This window comes from Vigna umbellata, chromosome 5 (assembly GCF_029865625.1).
Source record: "Vigna umbellata cultivar VRB3 chromosome 5, Vumbellata_1.0, whole genome shotgun sequence".
Taxonomy (NCBI): domain Eukaryota; kingdom Viridiplantae; phylum Streptophyta; class Magnoliopsida; order Fabales; family Fabaceae; genus Vigna; species Vigna umbellata.
Window position 1 is genome coordinate 57,283,022 of NC_142169.1, and position 12,569 is coordinate 57,295,590.

The window sequence follows — 12,569 nt, forward strand, 5'->3', positions numbered from 1 at the left end:
TATAGACCTTGTATCTGGAGCAGGGCCTATCTCTATAGCCCCATATCGCATGGCGCCAGCCGAATTGGCCGAATTGAAAAAGCAGATTGAAGAGTTGTTGGAGAAACAGTTCATCCGGCCTAGTGTTTCTCCTTGGGGTGCGCCGGTATTACTGGTAAAGAAGAAGGATGGCAGTTCGAGATTGTGTGTGGATTACAGGCAACTTAACAAATTAACCATCAAGAATAAGTACCCTTTGCCTAGAATTGATGATCTGATGGACCAGCTACATGGGGCAGTTGTGTTTTCCAAGATTGATCTACGGTCCGGCTATCACCAAATATTAGTTAAGGCTGATGATGTTCAGAAGACAGCCTTTAGATCCAGATATGGCCATTACGAGTATGTGGTCATGCCCTTTGGTGTGACTAATGCCCCTGCCATATTCATGGATTACATGAATAGGATTTTTCGACCTTTCCTAGATAAATTCGTTGTCGTCTTCATAGATGACATTCTAATATATTCTAAGAGTGAAGAAGAACACGCCGATCATCTTAGAACAGTGCTGAGGATATTGAGAGAAAGAAAGTTGTATGCCAAGCTCTCAAAATGTGAGTTCTGGATGAGAGAAGTGCAGTTCCTTGGTCATATTATATCAGCTGATGGGATTTCTGTAGATCCGGCCAAGGTTCAAGCCGTGTTGCAATGGGAAAGACCAAAGTCAGTCACTGAGGTCAGAAGCTTTGTTGGGTTAGCAGGCTACTACCGTCGCTTCATTGAAGATTTCTCTAAGATTGTAGCCCCTTTGACACAGCTAACTAGGAAAGACACTCCATTTGCATGGACAGACCGTTGTGAGGCTAGCTTTCAGGAGTTGAAGCAGAGATTGACTAGCGCTCCAGTATTGGCCATTCCTGACACAGGTAAACCTTTTGAGGTTTTCTGTGATGCTTCCTATCAGGGATTAGGATGTGTCTTGATGCAAGAAAGAAGAGTTGTTGCATATGCCTCAAGACAACTAAAGATTCATGAGAGAAACTACCCTACACATGACCTGGAATTAGCTGCAGTGGTGTTTGCTCTCAAGATATGGAGACATTATTTGTATGGAGCTCAATTTCAGGTGTTCAGTGATCACAAGAGCCTGAAGTATCTCTTTGATCAGAAGGAGCTTAATATGAGACAGAGAAGGTGGATGGAATTCTTGAAGGATTACGATTTTGACCTTCTTTATCATCCCGGGAAGGCAAATGTAGTTGCTGATGCCTTAAGCAGAAAGTCAGTACATGTTTCTGCATTGATGGTTAAAGAGTTGGAGCTAGTTGAGAGCTTCAGTGATTTAAAGCTGGATGTAGAATTTGAACCTGATGGCATTAGATGTTGCAAATTGGTTATATCAAGTAGTATCTTTGAAAGAATTAAGGAGGGACAACTAGTAGACCCCGAGCTTCAGAAGTCAAGGGCTTTAATTGGTAAAGAACAAGGAAAAGATTTTAACACTGGGACAGACGGTCTTCTACGATTCAGAGGAAGAACATGTATACCAAATGATGGAGAGCTGAAAAGAGTGATTTTAGAAGAAGGACATCGCAGTCGTTTTAGCATGCATCCCGGCATGACTAAAATGTACCAGGACCTCAAGGAGTCATTTTGGTGGTCAGGAATGAAAAGTGATATAGCTAAATTTGTTTCCTCTTGCCTTACCTGTCAGAAGGCTAAGATAGAACACCAGAGGCCAGGTGGTATGTTACAACAACCTGAGGTTCCTGAGTGGAAATGGGACAGCATTGCCATGGATTTCGTAACCCATTTGCCACACACTGTCAGAAAGCATGATGCCATCTGGGTAATAGTTGATAGATTGACCAAGAGTGCCCACTTCTTAGCAATTAATTTGAAGATGTCTATGCAGAAGTTAGCTCAGTTGTACATCAAGGAAATAGTTAGATTGCATGGTGTGCCTTCCAGCATCATATCGGACAGAGACCCCCGCTTCACTTCGCGTTTCTGGCAGACTTTACAGAATGAGATGGGCAGTAAACTCCAGATGAGTTCTGCTTACCATCCTCAGACTGATGGTCAGTCAGAACGGACTATACAGTCATTGGAGGATTTGCTTAGGACGTGTGTACTTGATCATCTGGGAGTCTGGGATGAAGTGCTACCATTGGTGGAGTTCACATATAATAACAGCTTTCAAACCAGTATTGGAATGGCACCGTTCGAAGCTCTGTATGGGAGGCGCTGCAGGACACCTTTATGCTGGTTCCAGGATGGGGAGTTTGTGTTGGCTGGGCCAGAAATAGTGCAACAAACGACTGAGAAAGTGAGAGTAATTCAAGAGAGAATGAGAGCCTCACAGAGTAGGCAGAAATCATATGCTGACAGGAGACGCAGGCCTTTGGAGTTCGAGGCCGATGACCATGTGTTTATTCGTGTGACACCTACTACTGGAGTAGGGAGGGCTATCCGTGCTAAGAAGCTTTCTCCCAGATACCTTGGGCCATATCAGATTACTAGACGCATCGGACCAGTCGCATATGAGATAGCTATGCCGCCCCAGCTAGCTAATCTCCATCCAGTCTTTCATGTTTCTCAGCTTCGGAAGTATGTCCCCGACCCTTCTCATGTGTTGGAAGCTGACACTGTACGAGTCAAGGAAGATCTCTCTATAGAGATGCAACCGGTCAAAGTAGATGAGAGGCTATCCAAACGACCAGATGGGAAAGCTACCAGACTGATCAAAGTCATTTGGGACAGTAGAACCGGCGATTCTACCTGGGAGAAAGAGGAAGAGATGAAGAAGTCATATCCTCACTTGTTTTCTGGTAAGTCCTAATTTTCGAGGACGAAAATTCTTGTTGTTGGGGAGAATGTAAGGACTTGGATTTGAGTCAGCAAAAAGGGGATGACAAGTGGCAAAGGATGAGAGGTTGAGTACTTTAAAATAAAATTACATTAGTTTGGAAACAGTGGGTTTTAACTCATTCCTCTTGTCTGAGAAACCATTCCCCTTCCAGCAAGCTCTCTCCTCCTCCTACATCTTCTCCCTTTCCATCCTTCACACTGAACCATTAAAATCTTGATTAGGTGCTGCCCCAACGATCACAAAGTAGCGGGTGTTGCTCTTAGTCGGTCAATTTTCCCAAATCTGAACCGGTAAGAAAACCCCCTTTCTCATGTGCCCTAGGGTTGTAAGCATGTGATTGAACTTGGTGCATGCAACCCATTTCGTTTTCTTCCATAATCTAGCTTCTATTTGGTGCTAAGATTCGTTTTCTATCATCAATTGATGATTTATAGGTGATTCTAACCTTTTGAAAGTGCAAGCAAGTGGTCTAGGGTTTCTACTTGAGCTTGGTTGTCTACACTAGAGGTAAGGGGAGCTAGTTCTCTTTTTGATTTTACTGTATGACGTGATTACATAATGATTTTCAAATTGGTATGTTGTTGGAAGCATAATTTTGAATTTTGCTAACTTGAAATGCATGTATGAAAGTGTGAGTGCTACGTGAATGTGGTGATTGATGGATGTGAACTGTTTGGGATGATTTTGAGTGATGAATTATGTATGTTGGAACTGTTTTGGTGTGTAAAATTTGTTATGGTGTTGATAGGAAGGAAAATCAAGTGTCTTAGGGTCACTTTTTGGTCATTTTAGAGGAAGTGAGGTAGGGATTTTGAGTAAATGAAGGCTGCAGTGTTCCTGGACTGTTTGGGCAGCCTAGACAAGTCCATTGTGACTTGTTAGAAGCATAACAGTAGTTGAAAACAGGTTCCAAGTAGTGGAATCGAATTTGGGTCCCTAAGTTGTTGAAATTAGTGTTTTGGATGCTGAAAGTGAACTTTAATCACTTAAAAATGGTGGTAGAAATGTTTAGAATCATTTGGATAAGTTTAATTAAGTCTAAAATGAGAATTAAGAGTCTAAGAAGTTGGGAAAAGTGGTTAGAAATGGTTAAGGGAGGTTCTGTTACCATTCTGCAGAGTTCTGAGAATTCTGCAGAATTAAATTCTGCAGAACGCGCAAACTGAGCGTTCGTCCATGGCGGAGCTGAACGCTCGGCCATGCATGTGCTGAGTGACGTTCGGTCAAATGTTGGTTGGATGAACGTTCGGTCTTAGGAGATGATAGTAATAGCGTTCGTCCATGGGAATGTGTTAGTGATTAGCGTTCGTCCTTGTCTGGGGACGTTCGGTCAAAGGTTGGAGTGATTAGCGTTCGTCCTTGTCTGGGGACGTTCGGTCAAAGGTTGGTGTGATTAGCGTTCGTCCTTGTCTGGGGACGTTCGGTCAAAGGTTGGTGTGATTAGCGTTCGTCCTTGTCTGGGGACGTTCGGTCAAATGTTGGGGGATTAGCGTTCGTCCTTGAGCCGGTGTTAGTAATCAGTTAGCGTTCGGTCATGATGAGGCTTGATATTGAAGCGTTCGTCCTAGTTATAACAGCGTTCGTCCAAATTGGGTTCGTCCAAGTGCTTTTGGCGTTCGTCCAAATAGGGATCGTCCAAGGTGTTAGGACGTTCGTCCAACAGGGTCCGTCCAAGGACTTTTGGGCGCTCGTCCAAGCAGTTCGTCCAAGCGGTTAGGACGTTCGTCCAAACAGGGTCCGTCCAAGGACTTTTGGGCGCTCGTCCAAGTAGTTCGTCCAATGGTGTTAGGACGTTCGTCCAAACAGTGTCCGCCCAAGGGCTTTTGGACGCTCGTCCAAACAGTGTTCGTCCAGTGATATTTTCTTTTGTGCTTTCTCTCATTCCAGTAAGCTTTGTTAATTAAATATTTCGGTTACAATTTATGAATGCATCTTCATGTGATCCAGATTGGTTGAAAGTGTATGATTATAAGTGGTTTATGATGTACATTGTTGATTCAAAAGGAATATTATGAGATTTAAAATGGTCGGATTAAATCGGAAATTTAGATCTCTCGGTGAGATCAGTTAGTGTATTGAATGAATGTAAGAGGCTTCCATATGGGGGGTTATCCCTAACACTCCAACGGTCTTTCATTCTCACTTAGAGAGGATCGACGCGTGTGGTGGGAGTAGTGGGAGGTCCTAGGGTAGACGCTATCACTGGAGGTCTATTCCGCGGTAACGGATTAGCCTTGTGTATGGTCGGGTGGAACCCCTCGGCAATGGCTTTGCAAAGCAGTAGAGGCCATCACAAGTGCACAACCCGCCCCAGCTCTACATACATTCTATGTCCGGACGTGTCTAGAGTCTTAACATGATAGGATACTCGTCTTGATGAGTGTTATTAAATAAATGCTTATGTTTATGATGACTTATGTGTATGGATATTCTGGTAAATGCTAGATTGGTTGAAAATGAATTGTATGATTGTTTGAGATCTAGCTCACCCTTGCATTTGTGTGTGTTGCATGTGTTTGATTTCCCTCTTGCGATGATCATCCAATCCTTTGGATGTGAGCAGTAGGTGATGATGTACCCTTGGAGCAAGCGTTGGAGAATGAGGAAGACCCAGCTCCTAGTGCTTAGGATTTCTTCTAGCTATGATGTTCAATAGCTTTTTATTTTGAAAAACTTCTAGCCTTCATTTTAGCATGATCTGTATTTTGGAGAATTATGAGCTTGTACTTATATTTTAAAGTTTTCCAGTCAGACTTGGATAACTGTACTCCTAATTCCATCTATTGCGTACTCCTAACTGTTTCTATTATTATAATTGATGCATTCTACGTATATACTTTGTTATATATTTTGGGATGTCACATTGTTTCAATTAGAGAATGGAAAATGGAAAATAAAAAAAGTGAAAAATAAATTTGTTTAAATTAACCAATTGTGTGTGTGTGTGAATTTGAAAATAAATATTTTTTTCAATAATTATATGCATAATTGTTTAATTATTTTATCTAATTTTCAATTTAACTTTCATTGTTAAAAAAACATAATGTAAAAAGTGGAATAAAGATTACAAAATTCTACCATAAGAGATACTAAAATTAATAATAATATATTTAAAATTGGTTGAAAAAAAATCATTAAGTTACAGTTATTTTTTAAAAAAAAAATACTAAAATGTAACCGATATTTAAATAAAAAATAACGACTACATTCTAAGATGTTAGTAGTCTTTAAAAGTGTAACATCCCAAAATAATGATAATTACCATTAACCAGAACTGATCACATTTACAGAGATAAACAGTGCAGTCTTAAGAATATTACAGTAGCTCAGAATTTTAAAACTTAACATACAGCACGTACAGTAAAATCTGCAGTGTTCAGAATTCATAAAAAAAATAAACAGAAACCAGTTCTGATTATCCATTCTGTAGAATTTAAATACAGAATATCAAAATACAGTCCAGCACTTGACAGAATTCCCAATTTTCAGATAAATACAAAACAGATCTGCAGAACTATATATATACACAACTGCCAAAAATACTGCACAACACACTAGACTAAAACTGCTACGGAATCGCGCCTCTACTGTTCAGCTTTTACTTCAACTTCAACCAGGTTTGCATCTTCCAAATTTTCTTCTTCCAGTAATACTTCAAGAGATGCATCACCCTCTGCTCACATCCACAACGGATGATCATTGCATTTTGACAAGACGGATTATACATGGACAGTAAACAGCACCAGGAAAATTGCAAGGGTAAGCTTATATTGTTTAATTAATACAACATACATACAGTTCACAATTTAATTCACAGATACATCAAACAACTTAATCATAAAATTTAACATATAAATCTATATAAAACAGACTGTACTGAACTGTATGAACCATGTAGTTACAGGCGTCCTTGCACCCAAGTGGTGTGGTAGCCGGGATATACCTAATCAGCTTCCACATGCGGTTAATCCTTCGCCCCTGCTAAGTGAGGGATACGAATGACCTCCACTTGAGGTTAATCATTCGCCCCTGCTAAGTGAGGGATACGAGTGACCTCCTGCCATTCCCACGCATGACTACCCCCTTCTACGTGAAGATGAGCATCACGGAATATCAGGATGGACCAAGCCATCAGTAACTTGTCCATGTTCATACTTTACAAATTTAGCATTTAATACAACTGAGAAGCTCCTCCATGGAACGCTCATTCAAGTTCAAAATCATATAATCATATCATGTCGTGTTCAACCATCATATCCTTTCATAATTATAATATCTCCATTCTGTATTTCACTCTCTTAATATTAACGTCATGCATTCTTTAATCAAATAAAATGAACTTATCACAGAACCTTTGATTTCACGTTTCTGGACAAAAGAAACGAGTCATTTATTCACTTAATATGCTTCAACTCTTGATAATTTGAAAATACTGATCTTTAGAAGAGATGAATAATACATTGAAAGATTTTAAGTGTAAAGAATCTAGATAGAACCCAAGGAATAAAACCAGTGATAAGTGTTTAGATACACCAGCAATATAATTGATTTCAGAAGAACAGCACTGGTAGTCCAAGTACGAACGTAATTTAACAATTTGGACGAACGCCAGTTATGTTCGCTCAAAATTCAATAATAGGGACGAGCGTTCAGTTTAGAAACCGAACCCCGCTTTGGAACGAACGCTAAGTCAATGACCGAGCACAATCAGAACGAACGTTGGTATAAACCGAACGTTGGGTAGGACGAACGTTTAGGTATATGACCGAACACCAGTTATGAACGAACGTTCAATATAGAAACGAACGCTCTGTAGACGAACGTTCAACAGAAGGTCGAACTTCATTTAGGACGAACGTTATTAAGGACGGACGCTCTACTTAAGGCCGAACGTCACTCATTTATAAAGTTTTAAATATTTAAATATTACTGAGCTAGACGAACGCTCAGATCATCAACTAGGGACGCTCATTCTCGGGCAGAATTCTTTCCAAATGAAAGAATTCTAGTCTAAGTAAGCTTAACTGAAAACCGAACGGTTTAAGACCGTACAGGGACGAACGTCCTTTATCAGTACAGAGACCAGATTTCTCAACTCTTAACAGAATTTTCCAGATTTCGATTTTTATGAACTTGACAACTTTCCTTTCAGATTTAATACATCAAATCATACAGATTTCAACATTTGGATCATTCCAAATATACAATCACCATACTCCATTTATACAGAATCAAATCAATATACATTTAAATCAAAAATCAGCAACAACATATATAATACAATTAAGCAGTGTTCATTCATGACAGATTCAATCGATCTAATCATTCCAACTCTATAACATTCACACATCTTTCATGCGTATCCAAAACAACATGCAAATGAACCAGAATTTATATCTCATATCAGTAAACGTTCATAAGGCTCAAATATCAGATTTCATATACATGCAACTCAGATTATAAAATCAAGCAGTATGAATTAAACATATAAGCTTCCCTTACCCGGATTGAAGTTCCAACTTGTCCTAGATGAAAATGGCTTTATCCAACTATGCTTCTATTATATTCTTGATTCTTCCAAAACAAATCTAATCAAAAATTGCAGAACTCTGAGACTACATACTTGCATGCACTAAAACTCTATTCTTCCAGAAACCTAAGAACGAAATACAGTAAGAAGGCTTACCAGATTGGATTCAGTTTCTGTTTGGTCCAAAATGGAGATCACAGCAGTACTAACATTCCTATGGTGCTGCAATTGTGATCAGAGAGGAAACGTGAGTTTTCTGATAGAGAGAAGTTAAGGATTCTTAGAGAGAAATTTGGAGAAAATGAAGAGTTTGGTTTTCTGAGGAAGAAGATGAATGAGTGTGCAGGTGAAAGGGTTCTCAGAAAACTTTGGTTTTGTTAAAGTAACGTTTGCTTGAACAAACATGTCCAAGACTGACACCTGCATACTAAATTCTGATTTGTAAGTTTCTAACGTGACAAGTGGCAGGTGTGCATGTAAGGAGTGGTGCGTTTTTAATGTTGCAGAGAATGATGGTGGTTCAGTTTTCTGTGCATTGCAGAGGTGAAAATCAGAGTTGAAAGTGGGTTTTTAATTACCCGCAACAGTGACGTGGTGTGTGTGTTAGTGGTGTGATGTCAGGATTAAATTTGCTAATTATCCAGGGTCTCACATTCTCCCTAACTACAAAAATTTTCGTCCTCGAAAATTCAGAATTTACCTATGAATAAGTGTGGATATAAGTCCCTCATTGCACTCTCCACCTCCCACGTTGAATCTCCATTCTTGGCATCCCACACTACCTTCACCAATCGAACATCCTTCCTCTTGTGTAATTTAGTGCGAACATCATCAATGCGGATTGGTTGCAACTCCAGCGTTCGATCAGGTTGTAGTTGAATGTCTTCCAGTTCTAAAACATGAGAGGGATTGGCTATATACTTTCTGAGTTGAGACACATGGAAAACAGGATGAAGGTTTGATAGTTGAGGAGGCAAAGCAAGCTCATAAGCTACTGGTCCAATCTTCTTCAGAATTTGATACGGTCCTATGAACTTGGGAGACAGCTTCTTTGGACGAACGGTTTGGCCTACTTCAGTGATCAGGTTGAGTCTAAGAAAATACATGATCTCTTGAGCTCATCCAGTTAGCACATTCTCTCCTTCCTGGAACCAACAAAGTGGTGTGCGGCACTTACGCCCGTACAGAGTTTCGAAGGGAGTCATTCCAATGCTGGACTGGAAGTAATTTGGTATCCCTAAATAAGAACATCTTCTAGCTCTAGTACATCAGACGAGTCTCCAATATACTTCTAGCGTAGTGATGCGTGAAAACTAAACGATGATTAATTAATTGAGAAGGCAATGGTATCTTCATAAGCTATCGTTCCAATGCGTCTACAATCCAAGTACCTTCGGCAGCAGCTTCCTGGGACAAGCGACTTCGTCCCACACTCATGTCTTTAGCAATTCTTAAATGTTGACTGGTTTCAACTATAACGATCGGTTATGTTTGGGTAAGGACTAAATGTTTATGGGAAGGTAATAAATTACAAGGAATCTCTGAAATGAGAAACAAGTATAGAAAAAGAATTAATATTGAAGTATTTTACTATTGGATTAGAGTGTGAAAGGGATACACAGAAGCAACAGATGAGAGGAAACATAAAAGATTAATCTGAATATCCCAGGATAAATTGATTATCGAAAACTAAGACAGTATATATATATAAATAGCAAATTCAAGTAAAGGGCATAAGTGCCGAACGTTAAAGAACGAACGAAACCGAGCAGTCAAAGGACGTTCATAGCCAAACGCTAAAAATGTTTGGCCACAAAAGATCAAATGATTAATCACCAGAAACAAAATGAAAAATAATTTAAAAGTTTTATTCCAACTGACAGTTACTGTTTGAAGAATGGAGTATAGGTCGAGTGATTGAAAGAGAGTATCAAATGTATCAGAGTTAGGCAGAGAACTGATTTTCTTGATCATTTGGAGAACGAGACTTCATCTGACCCCTAATTGATTCAAAACAGACGTTCATACAAGTATGCGAACGTCAGAATCGATCTACTCGTCGAGCCATTCCTTCAGAATGATAACTGAGTAAGTCTTCAACCGGATGCTAAATTTACTCTTCAACGATTGCACGGAACCTAGAGATGAATTGAAAATGTCTATCAGAATTGCTACCAGTTTGGATTCTAAGAAATCAATCTTCCTACTTACATGTGGAGTTAAACCCATCATTATGGTTAGTTCTCAAACCGATGATCATAAAGCAAAATTTCTTGGTCAGTCTATCCTCAGTAATTCTAATAGTACCTCTACCTTATGACCGATCTATAAAGGTAATTGACTTAAGTTCTAAGTAACCCTATCCTGTTGTCGTGTGATCTCCAAAGTTCCACCTTTACATTTTGACATGTTACCTTACAACACGTAAACCTAGCTACTCCTGCTCATAAACCCATCTACTAAGTTGATCGTGATGACCTTGCAAAAAAATCCATCTCCCAATTCACTATAAAGGACAAAGATCTTTTAGCTGAATTTTCAACACACGGTCCATTCGTAATTCAAAGTCTGCTCGTTACTCTCTTTCGATTTGTTCTACCGAATGGTCTAATCTTAAAAGAAACGAATGCCAACACCCCGTTCTCGGGAAGTATTCTCCTAAGTTAGTCAACTCTAGAAAATTACATCCTCCCTAGTATCATAATAAGCGTCTATCTCACTGTCGGATATTAAAATTAATCCAATTGTTGGTGTATACACTATCAGACCAAACTGCTCCCTTATCACAATAACTAAACAACGTACATCAAGGCGTTTCATACCGCAAGAAAGTGCAGGTGATAAGCGTACCTGAGTTAGCTGCCTCTGCACCAGTAATAGCATACACACGTCCAGCTGCTTGGGCTCGTCCTCCTCTAGGCTGATTCCTGCCAGCGTTTGGTGGTCTCATCACTGCTCTTCCACCCATGTTACACTCATTATCTAAGTGTCCGTTTCGCCCACAAAGATTACAGTGCTTCACTCCCACCAGTTGAGGACAGGACGAACGGTAGTGTGGCCCTCCACACTGAAAACACGTAACGTTCCCAACCTGACCAGATTGTCCAGCAGGAACTAGAGCTCGAGAGCCGCTCGTATTAGATGATTGATTTGGACGAACGTAGGGGGTCCTCCTTGGAGTAACATTACCTCTGGAAACGATAGGTCCTCTATTTACTTGCTGTTGTTTCTTGTGCCTTTCTACTTCTGCCATGTTCTTCTCTAAAACCTTGGCCCTCTCAACCATGGCAGGGAACGTTCTTATACATAAGCTGGAGATCAAAACCTTCAAGTCACTCCGCAGTCCGTTTTCAAACTTACGGCACTGCCATTCTTCATTTGTGGCCATTGTGTTGAAACGAACCAAGTGTTTGAACTTGTTCGTATACTCAGAAATAGACATCCCTCCTTGGACCAATTGAAGAAACTCCACCTCTTTTGCAAACCGGACGCTATCAGGAAAATATTCTTCATAGAATTTACTCCTAAACACTTCCCAAGTAATAGGAGTTTGAGCGTCTGTCAAGAGAGCTTTCACGCTCGTCCACCAGTAGTTCGCTTCACCAGTCAACAAATACTCAGCGTACGCCAACCTGTTCACATCTGGGCAGCGTTTGGCGTTAAAAATTCTCTCCATATCTCCCAGCCATTGATCAGCCTCATCAGGGAGGCACTTCCCACTGAACTTAGCTGGGTGATGCTGCAGGAAGCTCTCCAAACTCCACTCGGCAGCAGGTTGAGCAGCGTTTGAAGAAGATGCTCCAGGCGCACCTCTAGTTGCAGCCAAGATTTCCATCAACTGCCTTTGCGTGTTTTCAGAATTGACACGCGAGGCCTCCAAACCTTGCATAGCAGCTTGGTTTTGCTGCATCAGGGTGGCGTTTTGCTCCAGCAACGTGGTGTTCTGTTGATGCAGTCGTTCAACTACGGTTTCCAACAACCTAGCGTTGCTGGACGTATCGGACTCATTCGGTTGGGGAGGAGGAGGAAGTCTAGGCGCCATTAGTTCTCTGGATTAGAGAAAAACGAGCGTTAGTAAAGTTCGAGAGTTAAAACAATAACTCATTAACACATAATAAGCACACAGCAAAAACGTAGTGCACTCATAACCTACAGTGTTCCTTAAAAGAACAAAACTGCTCTGATACC

At 40.4% G+C, this 12,569-nt stretch overlaps 1 protein-coding gene across 1 annotated transcript; it reads right to left on the minus strand.

Moving 5' to 3' along the window:
- Positions 1-11,187: 11,187 nt before the first annotated feature.
- On the minus strand, positions 11,188-12,057 carry LOC148198701 (uncharacterized). The gene has a single exon (XM_088115893.1). The coding sequence runs from the start codon at positions 12,055-12,057 to the stop codon at positions 11,188-11,190; it is 870 nt and encodes a 289-aa protein (XP_087972019.1).
- Positions 12,058-12,569: the final 512 nt, after the last annotated feature.

What these genes read in the sequence shown, in the direction of transcription:
- LOC148198701 (XM_088115893.1), bottom strand. Translation starts at nt 12,057, where the DNA reads ATGGAGAGAATTTTTAACGCCAAACGCTGCCCAGATGTGAACAGGTTG.